The sequence below is a fragment of the Clinocottus analis genome, unplaced genomic scaffold (assembly GCF_023055335.1).
Source record: "Clinocottus analis isolate CAN_PGR_092001 unplaced genomic scaffold, fCliAna1.0.p SCAF_65, whole genome shotgun sequence".
NCBI classification, from domain to species: Eukaryota; Metazoa; Chordata; class Actinopteri; order Perciformes; family Cottidae; genus Clinocottus; species Clinocottus analis.
The window spans coordinates 41,363-55,000 of NW_027176224.1; the positions used below are offsets into that span (position 1 = coordinate 41,363).

The window sequence follows — 13,638 nt, forward strand, 5'->3', positions numbered from 1 at the left end:
CAAGAAATTATCTCATGTAAAAATGACCAGAACTCATTTTAATTCAACCTGTTGAAGCCGAGAGACTCATAAACACTGTGACACACACACACACACACACACACACACACACACACACACACACACACACACACACACACACACACACACACACACTTACACTTACATGAACTCACCTGATTTCCTGTAAATGAAGAGGGGCGGAGCCACAGAGACCATGTGATCCAGTTACATGAGAACAGGAAAAGAAGCCTGAAGTGTTGCGTCATAAAGTTCAGACTCCATTTAGAGTCGAAGGAGCAGAAGAAGAGAAGCTGGAGGCTGAAGCAGGGTGAGTGTGTGTGTGTGTGTGTGTGTGTGTGTGTGTGTGTGTGTGTGTGTGTGTGCTCACAGTCTGTGCTCCTGTTTATCTCTCAGACTGACTTTAGGTCAGAAGATGAGACGTTGTGATGAGGAAGAGGAGGAAGAGGACGGAGCAGAGTCTCTGGTCTCCGGCTGTCAGTCCATGAAGAGTGATTGGTCCAAAGGTCTTCATGAAAACTTCCGTAAGGATCCTGGACCCTCAGACACAAAGTAAGAGAACTCATGATCACCTCTGACAAAGTCTTCTGTTGACTTCCTGTTTGTGTATGTTGTTTGTTTCTAATCATACTGAATGTTTTAACACCTAAATTATACATTTACCAAACTGGTGATGACTCAAACTCTTCCTCTTCGTATCAGTGACAGCTGTGATGTCATCGAAGAGCACGAATACTTTAAAGCACGAGGGTCAAACTCATGTTAGTGAAGGAGCCGCTCATTTTGAGCTCAAGTGGGCCGAACCAGTAAAATCACAGCATTATAACGCATTATAACACCCTAGAAACGCATTATAACGCATCATAGCCACAATATTTCCTCTATGTTTGATCACTGGTGAAGGTTTTCGGATGATAAACTCTATTTTAAGGTATTTCTACAATAAACTAGAAACATAAATACCAATAAAGACATCAGGCCACTGTTCATGTTCCTGGGCTCTCAGGAGCAGAGTCCCTCCTCTGTGGCTCAGTGGTTAGCGTGCCCGTCTTTCAGTCAGATGATCGGTGGTTCGAGCCCCGGCAGATTATTTTTTCTCTTTTTTTTCTGTAATTTTAACAGTTTTCCAGCAGGCCTCGCTGGGCCTCCTGGCGGGCCAGATCCGGCCCGCGGGCCGTATGTTTGACAACTCTGCTTTAAAGCCTTCTACATATCTGCAGTACCAGTAGTTTGTGTGTTCAGATCTCCTTTAATGTCTTTGTTGTGAATAAAACCCTCTTGATGTTTGCAGAGTTCAGTCTCCAGGATCCGTCTGTCTGTCCATGAAGAGTGATCGGTCCAAAGGTCTTCCTCCACACTTAAGTAATGAACCTGGACCCTCAGACACAAAGTAAGAGACTGTTTTACTGTTATCTTTAACTGTTGAAGACGAAGCATTGAGGATGAAGACTAAATGTTCTGCTGAAAGGTTCATCTTCCTGATGCAGAACTATGAGAGCAGATCCTGGTTCAGACTCAAATGGATCTCCGTCTGGTTCCAGAGCGTCAAACTACTGAAGTTTACATCTGGAACAAAACACCTGAGAACGTTTTTCACAAGTTACACTTCAACTAAATACTCCTTTATTTCTGCTCAAAGTCAGACAGGAAGTGGTCGACTGTCCATCTGGACCACTTGTGTTTTAATAACAAGTATGAACTCGTGCTTCATTTGATATTGACAGTAGAAAGTGACAGAAAACAGACGTGAAGAAGGAAAGCGTGAGGACTTGAACCTGAGACTCTACTGAGACCTGCTGAGGGTCATGTCCTCCTCTTCTAGCTCAGTTCTAACATCACCAACTCAGGACGAGCTGCTCAAAGACTCTGAGACCGGAGAGGACACATCAGCTCTCTCCTTTACTGATGAAGACATGTCTCCACAGAAAGAGGAAGAGCAGCCCTGTTCCTGAGGAGCAGCTGACGACCAGAACCAGAACCAGACTGCAGACAGCCAGTGAGACCTTCTATATATATATATATATATATATATATATATATATATATATATATATATATATATATATATATATATATAGTGATGACAACTTTCTAACTTTACTTCTCTATGTTCTCTCTTGTTCCTCTGGTTCAGAAGATCGAGGTCTGCAGGAGGTTGTAGATAAACACAAGATCAGCCTGAAGGAGAGATGTGAACGTGTGACTGAAGGAAGTGGTGAAACAGGAAGTGTGACCCTCAACAGGATCTACACTGAGCTCTACATCACAGAGGGCCAGAGTGAAGGGGTCGATACCCAACATGAGGTGAGGCAGCTGGAGTCATCCTCCAAGAAGAAGCTCCTCCATGACACTCCCATCAAGTGCCACGACATCTTTAAAGCCTCAGCCGACCAGCAGAGACGCATCAGAGTGGTTCTGACCAACGGCGTCGCCGGCGTCGGAAAAACCTTCTCGGTGCAGAAGTTCACTCTGGACTGGGCCGAGGGTTTGGAGAACCAGGACGTGGATCTGGTGTTGGTGCTTTCGTTCAGGGAGCTGAACTTGATCAGAGGTGAGATCAGTCTCCTCAAGCTGCTCCATGAGTTCCATCCAACATTACAGAAGCTCCCAGCAGAGGAGCTCTCTGTCTGCAAGCTGCTGTTCATCTTTGATGGTCTGGATGAGAGCAGACTTGCTCTGGACTTCATCAACAATGAGGTCGTGCGTGATGTCACCCAGAAGGCGTCGGTCAACGTGCTGCTGACGAACCTCATGGAGGGGAACCTGCTTCCCTCGGCTCTCGTCTGGATAACTTCCAGACCTGCAGCAGCCAATCAGATCCCTCGTCCTCTTGTTGACCGGCTGACAGAAGTACGAGGCTTCACCGACGCCCAGAAGGACGAGTACTTCAGGAGGAGATTCAGTGATGAAGAGCAGTCCAGCACCATCATCTCACACATCAAGACCTCCAGGAGCCTCCACATCATGTGTCTAATCCCAGTCTTCTGCTGGATCACTGCTACAGTTCTGGACCACATGTGTTCCACAGACCAGAGAGGAGAGCTGCCCAAGACCCTGACCGACATGTACTCCCACTTCCTGCTGGTCCAGACCAAGAGGAAGAAGCAGAAGTACCCTGAAGGACACGAGACGAGTCCTCTGGAGCTGACGGAGGCCGACGGGGAAGTTCTCCTGAAGCTGGGGAGGCTGGCGTTTGAACATCTGGAGAAAGGAAGCATCATGTTCTACCAAGAAGACCTGGAGCAGTGTGGCCTCGATGTCACGGAGGCCTCGGTGTTCTCAGGAGTCTGTACACAGATCTTCAGAAGAGAGAGTGTGATCTTCCAGAAGACCGTCTACTGCTTCGTTCATTTGAGTGTTCAAGAGTTCCTGGCTGCCGTCTACATGTTCCACTGTTTCACACACAGGAAGACAGAGGTACTGGAGGACTTCATGGGAGAAGACCACAAGTATTCATCCCTGGAGGACTTCCTGAGGAGAGCCATGGAGGAATCCCTCAAAAGTAGAAATGGCCACCTGGACCTGTTGGTCCGCTTCCTTCATGGCCTCTCTCTGGAGTCCAACCAGAGACTCTTAGGACGCCTGCTGGGTCAGACAGACAACGGTCCAGAAACCATCCAGAGAGCCATCAACAACTTGAAGGAGATGAACAGTGATGACATCTCTCCTGACAGAAGCATCAACATCTTCCACTGTCTGATGGAGATGAAGGACCTCACAGTCCATCAGGAGATCCAGGAGTTCATGAAGTCAGAGAACAAATCAGAGAAACTCTCAGAGATCCAGTGCTCAGCTCTGTGCTACATGCTGCAGATGTCAGAGGAGGTTCTGGATGAGTTGGACCTGAAGAAGTACAAGACATCATATGAGGGACGACAGAGGCTGATTCCAGCTGTGAGGAACTGCAGGAAGTTTAAGTGAGTCCAGATGTGATTAACTTCATGAATCAGTGTAGATCAGTAGTTTAGTTCTTCACATAAAGAAATATATAAATAACAATATTCTTAAAATAGTGTTCCAGTTGTTTGATATAAAGTTGTAAGTCAGTTGTTTAGTCAAAGATGTTCTTGTTGTTTCAACAGTTGGAGTGAAACATGTTGATGTTTCAGTCGGTTCTTTTATTGTAAAGTCAATGAACAGTTATTATATTCATTTCTAATGATTATTGTATTCTATATTCATACAATTCTTCCGCTATTGCTCCATCCATTACATTACATTACATTACTTGTCATTTAGCTGATGCTTTTATCCAAAGCGACTTACAATAAGGGCATTCAAACATAAGTACGAACTACGAACAACAAGAATCAAGACAGAACAATTCCTCAAAAAAAGTCAAACTACAAAGTGCGATCAGTAAGAGCATCGAAGTGCTGCCTAAGTGCTTCCGTCATTGTCTTTATTCAAGGTGGAGTCGAAAAAGGTGAGTTTTTAGTTTGCGGCGGAAGATGTAGACACTTTCTGCTGTCCTGATGCCACCATCGAGGAACCAGGAAGCAAACAGTCGTGATTTTTTGAGTGTTTAGTTCGCAGCGGCGGAGCAACAAGCTGATTGGCTGAAGCTGAGCGGACCGAACGAGCTGGTGTGTACGGTTTTACCATGTCCTGGATGTAGGTCGGACCCGATCTGTTCGTAGCGCGATACGTAAGTACCAATGTCTTGAAGCGGATGCTGCGGCCACCGGTAGCCAGTGGAGGGCGCGGAGGAGTGCAGTGGTGTGAGTGAACTTCGGGAGGTTGAAGATCAGTCGAGCTGCTGCGTTCTGGATGAGCTGTAGTGGTCGAGCTGCATTGGCAGGTCGACCTGCCAGGAGGGAGTTACAGTAGTCAAGGCGGGAGATGATCATGGCCTGGACCAGAACCTGTGCTGCCTTCTGTGTGAGCAGGGGACGTATTCTCCTGATGTTGTACAGCATGGACCTACAGGAGCGTGTTGTTGCGGTGATGTTGGCAGTCGGGGAGAGTTGACTGTCAAGAGTCACACCGAGGTTTCTGGCAGTCGAGGTCGGGGCCAGCACTAAGTTGTTGAAGGTGATTGTGAGGTCTTGGGTGGGGGAGTCTTTTCCTAGAAGGAAAAGCAGTTCAGTCTTGTCAGGGTTGATTTTCAGGTGGTGTGTGGACATCCACTGAGAGATGTCAGTCAGACAGGCAGAGATTCGCTCTGGTGTCCCTGTTTCTGATTGAGGAAACGAGAGGATCAGTTGGGTGTCGTCAGCATAGCTCTTTCATAATGTTTATTGTATTTTATCTTCACAGACTTTCTTACTGTGAACTCTCAGAGACTCACTGTAAAGTCGTGGCCTCAGCTCTGAAGTCTGACCCCTCCAGTCTGAGAGAACTGGACCTGAGTCACAACAACCTAAAGGATTCAGGAGTGAAGCTGCTGTCTGCTGGACTGGAGAGTCCTCACTGCAGACTGGAGGTTCTGAGGTCAGTCTGGTATAATAAGGAATAATACAGTTATAATAGTATAAAAAACAAGTAAAATAAATAAGTAGAATAAATAGGTATAATAAACAACTGGAATAAATAAATAGAACAAATAGGTAGAACAAATAAGTATTATAACAGGTAAGGAGTCTTTTACTTTCCTGGAAACGAGAGACAATGTTTTTATTATGAGAGAAAATATTGTTGAGAATTCATCCAGTTTAATTTATATTCTGATGATGAATATTGTTGAGATATTATCCAACTCAACGTTCTCTATCTGATGACAGGAAGTTATTGATTACGTCCAAACGTTGATTCAGCTGTTGGCTGCTTTGATACATTTGGGACTAAATCATAGAACAAGTGGCTTTCTTGAGATGTTCTGACCTTTAAAGAGGACGTTCTCTCTAACTGGACCTCCTGAGCTGTGACAGAACCCCTCTAATCAACATGGTCCTGGTCCTGTAGCTCCAGACTGAGAGCAGCAGCATGGTCTTCATCTGTGTGGACATCAACAGCTGGATGAGTGTTGTGCTGACATGTGATGATGTCTGTAGAAGGCTGACATGATGATGATCCACAAGAACACAATGACAAAGAGGAAAGCTCATTGATGCACACATCGTCATGTTGAGCTACACATTTAAACCTCAACTCATCTGATGGATTATGAAGGATTCTGATCTTCATCTTTTATTCTTTATTCAGGTTGAGTCTCTGCGACTTGTCAGAGATCAGCTGTTCTTCTCTGGCCTCAGCTCTGAAGTCCAACCCCTCCAGTCTGAGAGAACTGGACCTGAGTCACAACAAGCTGAAGGATTCAGGAGTGAAGCTGCTGTCTGCTGGACTGGAGAGTCCTCTCTGGAGACTGGAGACTCTGAGGTCAGTTCACTGACTCTGTTACTGTTATAGATATTATATGTTTATTTAATAATGCAACCTAATTCATGTAAGAACATTAATTAAATCCATTAAGTTTAATATATGTTTTTTTTCATATTTCATGTTTCTTGAACTAAATGTAGTCTGCAGTCACAAAGACTTGTTTCTTAAAGAAACTGTAGATAATATCCTCTGTTAGTTATTTAAGTAAATTATTGTTTATAATTTTTGTTTAACGTTCAAATCTGTAAACAGAAGATCCTCTGAATTAATATTAGTTTCATATTTATAACGTTTACTTGAAGTAGAATTATTTCTTTGTTTTCTGTTCATTTAAATGTTTCCACAAATATTGTCTGATCATTGATATTAATCTTTAAGAACACACATAGAGATCAAGTCATAACTGTTGTAATGTTTATTTTTCATTCCCATTTTATCTCAGTCCCTCTCTCAGTCTGATGAAAGTAGTGACAGACAACACTTCTACTCAAAAAACATAATACAAAATGTAGTATTAGACATTTGTTTCCATTTCATTCATATATTCCATTGCTTGTGTGAACCTAAGACCTTTGGTAAACCAATTTCCATCACCAAAACACTTTACACTTGTGCATTATGTCAATGGTGCCTCATTATACAGAGAGCTGAGATTGTTCCACAATTATTGATGTAACACACGTGTCAAGTTTCTGTTTTCTGACCTGGTGCAGTTTCCCCACTTGAAAGGCATCGACCCATCTATCCAGATTCCAACTGGATTCGACTCCAACGACAAAACTACTTTCCCTTTTTTATTTCTCCTTTATTAGAGAAAATATTGTTGAGAATTCATCCAGTTCAATTTAAATTCTGATGATGAATATTGTTGAGATATTATCCAACTCAACGTTCTCTATCTGACGACAGGAAGTCATTGATTACGTCCAAACGTTGATTCAGCTTTTGGCTGCTTTGATACATTTGGGACTAAATCATAGAACAAGTGACTTTCTTGAGATGTTCTGACCTTTAAAGAGGATGTTCTCTCTAACTGGACCTCCTGAGCTGTGACAGAACCCCTCTAATCAACATGGTCCTGGTCCTGTAGCTCCAGACTGAGAGCAGCAGCATGGTCTTCATCTGTGTGGACATCAACAGCTGGATGAGTGTTGTGCTGACATGTGATGATGTCTGTAGAAGGCTGACATGATGATGAGGATCCACAAGAACACAATGACAAAGAGGAAAGCTCATTGATGAGGACATCGTCATGTTGAGCTACACATTGAAACCTCAACTCTTCTGATGGATTATGAAGGATTCTGATCTTTATCTTTTATTCTTTATTCAGGTTGGAGAACTGCCGGTTGTCAGAGATCAGCTGTTCTTCTCTGGCCTCAGCTCTGAAGTCCAACCCCTCCAGTCTGAGAGAACTGGACCTGAGTGACAACAACGACCTGAAGGATTCAGGAGTGAAGCTGCTGTCTGCTGGACTGGAGAGTCCTCTCTGGAGGCTGAAGACTCTGAGGTCAGTTCACTGACTCTGTTACTGTTATAGATATTATATGTTTGTTTAATAATTCAACCTAATTCATGTGAAAACATAACTTAAATCCATTAAGTTGAATATTTCTTTTTGTTCATATTTCATGTTTCTTGAACTAAATGTAGTCTGCAGTCACAAAGACTTGTTTCTTAAAGAAACTGTAGATAATATCCTCTGTTAGTTATTAAAGTAAATTATTGTTTATAATTTTTGTTTGACGTTCAAATCTGCAAACAGAAGTTTCTCTGAACTAATATTAGTTTCATATTTATAACATTTACTTGAAGAAGTACAACTATTTATTTGTTTTCTGTTTATTTCAATGTTTCCACAAATATTGTCTGATCATTGATATTAATCTTTTAGAACACACATAGAGATCAAGTCATAACTGTTGTCGTGTTCATTTTTCATTCCCAATTTATCTCAGTCCCTCTCTCAGTGTGATGAAAGTAGTGACAGACAACACTTCTACTCAAAAACATAATACAAAATGTAGTATTAGACATTTATTTACATGCATATAACTTTTTATTCATATATTCCATTGCTTGTGTGAACCTAATGCTGTGTTTACACTGAACGAGACAACATTTTTCACGTCGGTCGCACGACAAAAAAGTGTGTTCACACCAAACTTAGCATGACTAATCGAGCCGCCACAAAGGGGGCGTGGCTTATCTCCGTAGCTTCTCTCACGGAAAATACTTCTCTTTTACGCTATAAACTATGGAATAAATAACCACTACTTCTGCTTTATACTTGTAGTGGAAGTCACAAAAACGTGGGACTAATAAACGCCCCCCTGTTTGGGTTCATATCAGCATCTGTAGCCGCACACAGTTCGGTGAATTTCACCGACTCCAGGAACTGCGTCTGGCTTACTACAACGGTAACCAGCCGTCATCCACCATGGAAATAACCATGAGTTCTGCTTTATACTTTTTGTGTAAATTACACATATGTCAGAACATCAAACTCCATCGTGTCTGGGTTCATATTATTATCCGTAGTCCCACAACAACGTCTGAATGACGGTCGCTATCATCGCTATCACCGGCAGAAGTTTGATTTAACAACAGGACGGCGGTGACGAGCAAAACATCTTGAAGCTGATTGGCTGACGCAACTATGACTCACTCGTTTTTGTCGCTGGAGTTGGGAAATTTCAACTCGCGCGACAACCTCTCGCGTCCAACGCTCTGTTCCGCCCGCGGCACACTCGCTGTTTACTTCACAACATGGGTATATATCACATATGTAAGTGCCTTTTAAAAGGTGAGTTTAAGAAATTATGAAAAATTGGGAAAAAGGCGTGAGACCCTGAAGGTTTAAAGGCTCAACATGGTCCTGGTCCTGTAGCTCCAGACTGAGAGCAGCAGCATGGTCTTCATCTGTGTGGACATCAACAGCTGGATGAGTGTTGTGCTGACATGTGATGATGTCTGTAGAAGGCTGACATGATGATGATGATCCACAAGAACACAATGACAAAGAGGAAAGCTCATTGATGAGGACATCGTCATGTTGACCTCAACTCATCTGATCGATTATGAAGGATTCTGATCTTCATCTTTTATTCTTTATTCAGGTTGTGGGGCTGCAGCTTGTCAGAGATCAGCTGTTCTTCTCTGATCTCAGCTCTGAAGTTCAACCCCTCCAGTCTGAGAGAACTGGACCTGAGTTACAACGACCTGAAGGATTCAGGAGTGAAGCTGCTGTCTGCTGGACTGGAGAGTCCTCACTGCAGACTGGAGACTCTGAGGTCAGTTCACTGAGTCTGTTACTGTTATAGATATTATATGTTTATTTAATAATGAAACCTAATTCATGTGAAAACATAACTTAAATCCATGAAGTTGAATATTTGTTTATGTTTCTTGAACTAAATGTAGTCTGCAGTCACAAAGACTTGTTTTTTAAAGAAACTGTAGATAATATCCTCTGTTAGTTATTAAAGTCAATTACTGTTTATAATTTTTGTTTAATGGTCAAATCTGTAAACAGAAGATCCTCTGAACCAATATTAGTTTCATATTTATAACATTTACTTAAAGAAGTAGAAATATTTCTTTGGTTTCTGTTCATTTTAATGTGTTTCCACAAATATTGTCTGATCATTGATATTAATCTTTAAGAACACACATATAAATCAAGTCACAACTGTTGTAATGTTCATTTTTCATCGTCATGTTGAGCTACAATTTAAACCTCAATTCATCTGATGGATTATGAAGGATTCTGATCTTCGTCTTTTATTCTTTATTCAGGTTGGCGAGGTGCTGGTTGTCAGAGATCAGCTGTTCTTCTCTGGCCTCAGCTCTGAAGTCCAACCCCTCCAGTCTGAGAGAACTGGACCTGAGTTACAACAACCTGAAGACTTCAGATGTGAAGCTGCTGTCTGCTGGACTGGAGAGTCCTCTCTGGAGACTGGAGACTCTGAGGTCAGTAGAGGGTCAGAGTCGGTCCATGCTGGTTCCAGCAGGATTGAACTCAACACAGATCCAGTATTTCCTGTAGACGGGCTTCAGGATGAGCCAGAAGCTTGTTGTGATCATGTGTGTGAGTTGATGTGAAGTCTGTTGTTGTGTTCAAGTGTGCAGGAAATCCCGCTGCTTACCAGCTAAAAGCATCTCACATGTCCAGAGACAGAGGTCCTCACTGATCCATCTGATCTCATCTCTCAGTGGAGTGTTTCTAAGGAGATGAGACATTCACATGTCACTGAGACTGTGGTTTTTATCAGCTCTGAGCCCTCACGGCAGTGACTCCATCACTACAGTGAGCAGTGAACGCCTCTCTGTTTCTGTCATGATGCGTTCAGGGCCCTCAGCTCTTTGTGTCCACTGTGTACTTGTGAAAGCTGCAGAGGGAACAGACCTGATGTCCAGAGAGTCTGCAGGTGTGAGAGCTCGGAGCTCAGAGTGTTCCCTCCAACGCAGTCACATGAGAGCTGAAAGGACTCAATCCTGCTGCTCTTTCTACTGGATGATGAAGGGAGTCTCTGGAGACACTGATCCATCTCTTCTTCTTCTCTCAGGTGGGAGGGACCTTCCTCAGCTTTCTTCTGGTCCTGATCATCAGATCCTCAGTGGACCTGGACTCCACCAGGACCTGGACTTAGTTCAGTCCGTTGGTTCCTTCATGTGTTCTGACCCTGAAGTGTCAGATGAGTTGTGTCCATGACCTCATCGCAGTAGATGAACACGTGTAAATGCTCCTGCTTTGTGTTGCACGCTTGAAGAAAGTAAAACTCTCAACAGTGTGCTGGGAAAGGTTGTCTTCATTTCTTCATACTTTACACGTATTACAGCTCACTTCACAAGCAACGACTGCGTCCTCTCGCTCTCTCTCCACAACTCACTAAAACTACGACTTTGAATCACAAATATTGTATGAGGTACTGTAGTACTACATTATATTATACTTTCAACAAACTTTATTTTAACATATTCGTTTCTTTATGACACTTGATTATCATATACTTAGCACTTTTTTATGAGACTCGTGTTCATGGACACACACAGACACACAATTCAGAAATGTTTTATTTTAATTATAAAAACAACATGAAGCCACTTGTTTCATCATCATCATCATCATCATCATGTTGGTTCAGTCCTCAAAGAGTTCTCTCAGTTTACAGATTCATCGTCTTTAGAACCAACAGTTGGATCCAGACCCTGATCCAGGTAGCTCACCTGGCAGAGCGGAGCCACACCTGAGACCCACGTGGTCTACAGCGCCCGCTCTGCTGGTCCAGGTGTGGTCCCACGTGGTCTACAGCGCCCCCTGGGCTACCCTCCTGAACAGCGCCGCCCTCTGCTGGGCCGTCATGGTGTCGCAGCTCTGGAGCAGGTTGGAGATGACGAGCGTCTGCTGGACGCTGGAGGACTTGGCCCACAGGCGGCCGTTCATCCCGACCACCAGCTCACAGGGGAACAGCTGCTGCAGGTCCCGCAGGACCTCGCTGTGGGGGGACAGCAGCCTGGAGGGAGGAGGGGGGGGGGGGGGGGGGGGCAGGTGGTTTAGGGAGACTCAAGACCACGTTTAGAGACACTAACACCTGAGGACGTTTACCTTCTGACGAGGCCCAGAGAGACCGTGAAGAGCAGACCTCCTCCTCCAAACACTCCCATCCCATTGGCTCGTCCTGAGCTGTCCACGCACACCAGCTCCGGCTCCATGTCCTGATTGGCTAAGAGGAACTGGGAGAACACCAGGTCCCCCACCTGCACAGGTAAACAGGGAGGGGTTAGACACAGGAGTGGGAGGGGCTAGACACAGAAGAGGGCCTCCTAAGGTCTCACCTGGACCTCCCGCGTCCTCGGGGTCTCACCTGGACGTTGGGTCGGTTCCTCTTGGTGGACCCCTCAAAAGCCAGGTAGGACAGAGAGGCCTGCTCACTTCCTCCAAAATCCACCTTGAAGACGTCTCCTGACTTTCCCGTCACGATGCCGATGATGGTCTCACCTTTAGCCGGGACATACTGAGGACAAAGGGACAGACTCCCATCATGCACTGCTGCTAACCTGTCCCATCATGCACTGCTCCTCCTCAGAGAGCTGATTGGCTCTTAGATCTGACACAAACACCTCGTGTTGTAGAACATTGTTATTTATGTGTAGTTTAATACTTAATGCTGGCTTGTTGACTATTAGTCTCGTGTTTGAAGACAGATCTTGTGTTGATCATAAAGATTATTTAAATAACATATCTAAACCAGTAGTAATGTATTTAACAGGCAGATATAAAGGAACAAAGGATGCAGCTACACACATTTATACATGAATATATATTTATAAACATGAATGAATCAGAACGAGGTCAGTAAACTGCAAGTAGCCTACAGATCCAACAGGAAGTGGCTGTTCTGTGACTTCCTGTTTACTCTTTGAAGGCAGCCGTTCGCGCTGTCTTTAAAGAGTAAACAGGAAGCAAACAACGAGCGTAAAGTGGCTTCACGAGACTGAACTCCGTGTAAATTACGGACTCTTTTGGACTCGACAGGTTCCGGTTCCCGGTCCTGGACCCCCAGAACAGACGTCACGAGCCCTCATGAACGGGTCCGGTCTCCTGAGGAGTTCGGCGCGTGCCTCGGTCAACGAGCAGCACGTGATGCTGAACGAGAGCAACGTGTCTCTGAGACTCACCCTCCTCTGCTGGGAGTCCACCCAGAACGTGTTGGGCTGTTTGTGTCGCAGGACGCCGCTTTTGCACACCAGCAGCCGGTCTCCGCTCCGCCGCAGACCCGGTCCACACACCACCTTCTCCGGTTTAACGGGGCCCGCGAGAGAGAGGGTGTCGTCGGCCTCGAAGGAGAACTCGTCTCCCGGTAACAGAACCTCCCCGGTTCGCTCTTTTAAAGAGGAGAACATCGCGTCTCTGCAGCGGCTCCACTCGCGTGTTGTTGCCGTCTGGCGGACGGATATTAACGTGACACACACCGGAAGAAGCGGGAAGCTCTGCCTGCAGCGCCCTCTGCGGGACGGGAGGCAGAAATCATCTCACGATTCCTCACTCTTTGTTATATATATATATATATATATATATATATATATATATATATATATATATATATATATATATATATATATATATATATATATATATATATATATAGTTCATAGTTTGTATTCCTTGTCGTCTGAGAAAAATGACTACCTTTACACTGAAAACACTGAACAGAGGTTTTATTGAATGTGTGTGTGTGTGTGTGTGTGTGTGTGTGTGTGTGTGTGTGTGCGCGCGTGTGTGCGTGTGTATGT

The 13,638-nt window shown here is 44.3% G+C and overlaps 1 protein-coding gene and 1 pseudogene across 1 annotated transcript; one reads left to right on the top strand and one right to left on the bottom strand.

Moving 5' to 3' along the window:
- The first annotated feature begins 295 nt into the window (after positions 1-295).
- LOC137804807 (NACHT, LRR and PYD domains-containing protein 12-like) lies at positions 296-11,135 on the top strand (annotated as a pseudogene).
- Positions 11,136-11,400: 265 nt separating this feature from the next.
- Positions 11,401-13,286, bottom strand: LOC137804814 (exosome complex component RRP40-like). Its single transcript, XM_068604212.1, has 4 exons — positions 13,024-13,286; positions 12,210-12,359; positions 11,951-12,102; positions 11,401-11,858 (listed from the first exon to the last, which is right to left on the bottom strand). Exons 1-4 carry the CDS (start codon positions 13,246-13,248, stop codon positions 11,651-11,653), a joined length of 735 nt encoding a protein of 244 aa, XP_068460313.1. The 5' UTR covers positions 13,249-13,286; the 3' UTR covers positions 11,401-11,650.
- Positions 13,287-13,638: the final 352 nt, after the last annotated feature.